Consider the following 4,085-nt stretch of genomic DNA (forward strand, 5'->3'; position numbering starts at 1 on the left):
ATATGTATACATATATTTTTTTAAACAATAAAATTTTAAAATTAAAATAAATTTGGATACAAAAAGAAATTTTATGTAAATGTTAATTTAATAATTTAGAAATTAAAGAAAGTGAAATTAACAAAAGAAAACAAATTAGATTAAACAAAAGAAATAATAAATAAAACAAGTACCTAAAAATTAAATTAAAAACAAAGATTTTGTCTTAACAATTTAATCTAAAAATTAAAGGAAAATTAAAATAGCTGAGAAAGGAATTTATTTAAAAAGGAAAAAATTAAATAAATTCCAAAAAATTAAATCTAATAAGAAAAGTATGCTTTGTATAACAATATTAGATTAAAAAAGAAAATAAATTGATATGAAAAAATGCAGCTGCCCGAGGAAACGAACTCGGATCTCTCGAATACCACGTCAGTGCTCTGCTCACTCGGCCATTACGACTGTTGGAGCGACGAGAGCTAAATTATGTACACTTGCTTTCTCTGACAATAAATTTTCACCACGAGTGTTGAATGAGAGAGCTTTTTTTCTAAGATTTTTGTGCTAGTTAGAATAACAAAGGTCTTTCGAACTATCTTGTCATCCAACTTTCATTTGTCTTACGAAAGTCTTAAAAACTTCTTACTATCTTAGTCCGAATTACCATGTTAGTTTAACGACATTAGGGTGGTACGTCAGGCCGATAGAACCTTAGATGTGGTGGGTAAGTACTAGAACGGGTTGTTTAAGGTCAATGAATTTTGTAACAAAAAATGTGTCTCCTCGGGAGCAGACCATCGATATATCATACCTTTAGATTCGACTGTAAATGTCGAAGATATGATAAAAAATGTAACAAGGCGATCCCTACGTTAGGCCAAAAAAAATATACAAAATTTTCTGGTACGATCTAACATCTATCTAACATAACTACACAAACAACTACAACTCACTGCACTTATATTTCGCTGAACATCATTTAATAACTTTTCTTTGTTAATCAGTAGCTTCACTTCAATGCATAATTTATAAGTATGTATGTATGTAACTAAATAACGTCAATGGCCTTTTGAAGAGTAATAAATATAGACACGTACGCTATCAAAGCACTGCCCATACCCCACTATATTGTCATAAGTAGTGCGCCCCACCCACATTGATTTCTTTATTTTTCGCGCTGAATGCATTATCATATATTTCTATGCAAATGTGCTCGTGTAACGCAACAAATAAGGAGACGCTTCGCTTATCAATGTTCAGTAGCACTTATTAGTAAGTATATGTAGTACAAGCATAGTTACTTAAGTAAGTATAAAAATATCCAAGTGCACATACATACATACAAGCCTACATATGTATGTATCCATATTTGATTGTTGTAGACTGTTAGCCTTGCAGGCGTTGTATGTTTTTCGTTGTTTTCGCTTAACAAGTTCACAAGCTCAGTCTTTATGGCTTCAAGTTTACTCGCATGTAAATAATTTTTACCTTGAAGGCAAATCAATATTTTCCATCTATTTTTGGAAAGTTTGCAAACTATGTGTTTACTAGTGAAAGACAAGGGGGGGGGAGAAAATTGTATTTATTTTAGAGGCAGACATGCATATGATGAAGATAAAGCAAGCAAGGCAGGAGGGTAAATATATGCATAGGCTAGTCTGCTGCATACACCGCCTGTGGCCTTTCTCGAGCAGATACAATCAAAGGTGTAAGAGGAAGATGCTACTAAATACATACATACGTAACACAAGAATACCAATCCCTAACCGCAAAAACAGCGTAAGCGATATTCTTGAAATAATTCAAAGCTTTCATACCACGTATTTATATACATAAAACTTTCATAATTTTACCTCTTGCAACTTTTTGGGGCATATTCATAGTCGAAATAAAATCGACTTTTAGGCTAGTTATAGCCGTTTGACATAATTTTCAATGGAAAATCTGTCAAAACAGCTGCACCTAACATTAGATTCGACTTTGTTTCATCTACGAGTATGCCCCATTATTTTTAATAAATTGCTAATGGAGATCATTTTCTGTCAAAAAAAATTTTTTCTCTTAAAATAAAAACCAATTGATGAGGAATATATCAATATAACACACAAGCAACATTAGTAGATAAGAATTATTACAAGGTTTAGCCTTTTATGCTTGTATACAAATTATCGCCGAATATTTATTTGTACCGGGAGCCACGAAAATGAATTTAACACAAATATCTTAGGGAAGCAACAAAATTTTGGCATATTAAAAAGGTCAAAATCTTACCAGAGATGTAATTTTTAAGCGCCTTTTAAAAGTAATATTTTATGAAAAAATTGTTAAAATGTGTATATAAAATTTTTAATAAAAGAAAAAGGGCAAAAGTCGCATAATTTTTAAGAAACTTTTCAAAATAAGCCTATTTCTAAAAAGTCGGTGTCAGGGGGCAGTGTCAGTTTGACACTTTAGTCGCACAACGGTAACATGCACAAGTAGAACTGATAAGCTTCGATTCATGGGCCGAGCAACATCAAAAAATAGGTACAGTTTTTTCTAACAGCGGTCGCCCTCGGCAGCAATATCCGACCTTCGATTACTTGTCTGCCTTGAAAAATTCTCTCGTAAAATCCATTTGTCGTTCGTAGGCGACGTAAAACTGTAGATCTTTTAGACTTTTTGTTGGTAGCTTGTAAGGTGGTGCGGTCTAGTGTACCCGTACATACGTTTAGTTCCTTTACGTATGTATATTTAGGTATCAAGAATATCTCCAAGAACTTACATACTTATGCAGACGCTGTAAGAGATACTACACCAAAAGTAATCAATAAAACTGAATTTATACTCACAGTAATGAGGTGGTTTATGCTGCTTGGAAGATTCTTATTGAGAAGCGATTTGATTTTCCAAGAGAGATTTGTTTGCCTTATAAATACAAACACACATATATATGGGGACAATTTCCGTTCAGCTCCCAACAGTAAGAGCTCAGTGGCGTTTGTTGGGAAATATGAAATGTCAGCTTTATATGTGAAAAGGTAAAATCACTATATACAAGGATACTCAGCGCGAAATTCACAAATTTCTCCTAATGCATTTTGTAAAACTTTTTCAATATATTAGGCGCCTTCGATAGATTTCGAAGGATATTAATATTTTTTAGAATAATTTTAATAAAAAATATCGATAAATATATCGATAACTAAATTTATAAGTAGACAGATAACGATCTCGATAAATAAGTCGTATCGATCATATCAGTAAATATGATATTAAAACAATATTAATACATCGAAGAGAAGGGATCGATAAATTCCGAGATCACAATTTCGATTAATAAATCGATAATCAACTTAAAGGAGAAAAGTTACGAAATTGGGCACGTTTCTTTAAAAGCCATTCGAAGCCTCTAAATTCTTTCTCTGTAAATCCCTAAAGTTCGAGTATTTCGTAAAAAAACGCTTTTTGCGACTTAACTTTTCCTGCAGGGTCATATCACGAGTACATTTATACGATTTTTCGCGTTGTGATTTACAAAAAAGAGCTCATCCTAATACATATGTAGTGCATATAAATCTGATTTCTACCTGCTACTTCTTCATTGATAATCAGGTGGATGAGATATAAGAAGCTTGGAAAGTGCATACTCTTTATTATTAGGTATTATGCATAAATAGTACATACTAATTTTATTTATATTTATTTTTTATCCACTTCTCTCTTCGCTCCACATTCCTGACTCACTCCAATTGCTTCTTGAGTGCGCACAGCTCACGTAAAAATTTATCACGCTGCTCGCGACGTACCTTCAATTGCTTCCTGGGCACCATTTCCTCACATTCAGCGGCTATCTTCGACAAGGTCTCACCTGCTTCCATTTGCGGTGTCGGTCCATAAGTTTGACTTACTGCATAGACTTCATCACCGAAGCGCCCAAAGTAATCGGCTACGCCATCAGCATTCAAATGTGCGGTCTCGAGCGGTCCCAATAGCGCATAGCGTATACCCAAACCTTCGGTCATGACGCGATCCACATCGGCCACACTCACCACACCATCGGCAACCAAGCGCCAAACTTCATTCAGTATGGCGTATTGTATGCGATTGGTGGCGAAACCTTC

At 33.9% G+C, this 4,085-nt stretch overlaps 1 protein-coding gene across 1 annotated transcript; it reads right to left on the minus strand.

Annotated features, from left to right (window-relative positions):
• Window positions 1-3,581: 3,581 nt before the first annotated feature.
• LOC118745170 (lambda-crystallin-like) lies at window positions 3,582-4,085 on the minus strand (the record flags this gene model as incomplete). Its single annotated transcript, XM_036478694.1, is given in 1 exon segment — window positions 3,582-4,085. A coding segment is annotated over 1 exon segment (381 nt), but the record flags the coding sequence as incomplete, so codon positions are not given.

This window comes from Rhagoletis pomonella, unplaced genomic scaffold, assembly GCF_013731165.1.
Source record: "Rhagoletis pomonella isolate Grant_MI unplaced genomic scaffold, Rhpom_1.0 Rhpom_scaffold_00008, whole genome shotgun sequence".
NCBI lineage: Eukaryota > Metazoa > Arthropoda > Insecta > Diptera > Tephritidae > Rhagoletis > Rhagoletis pomonella.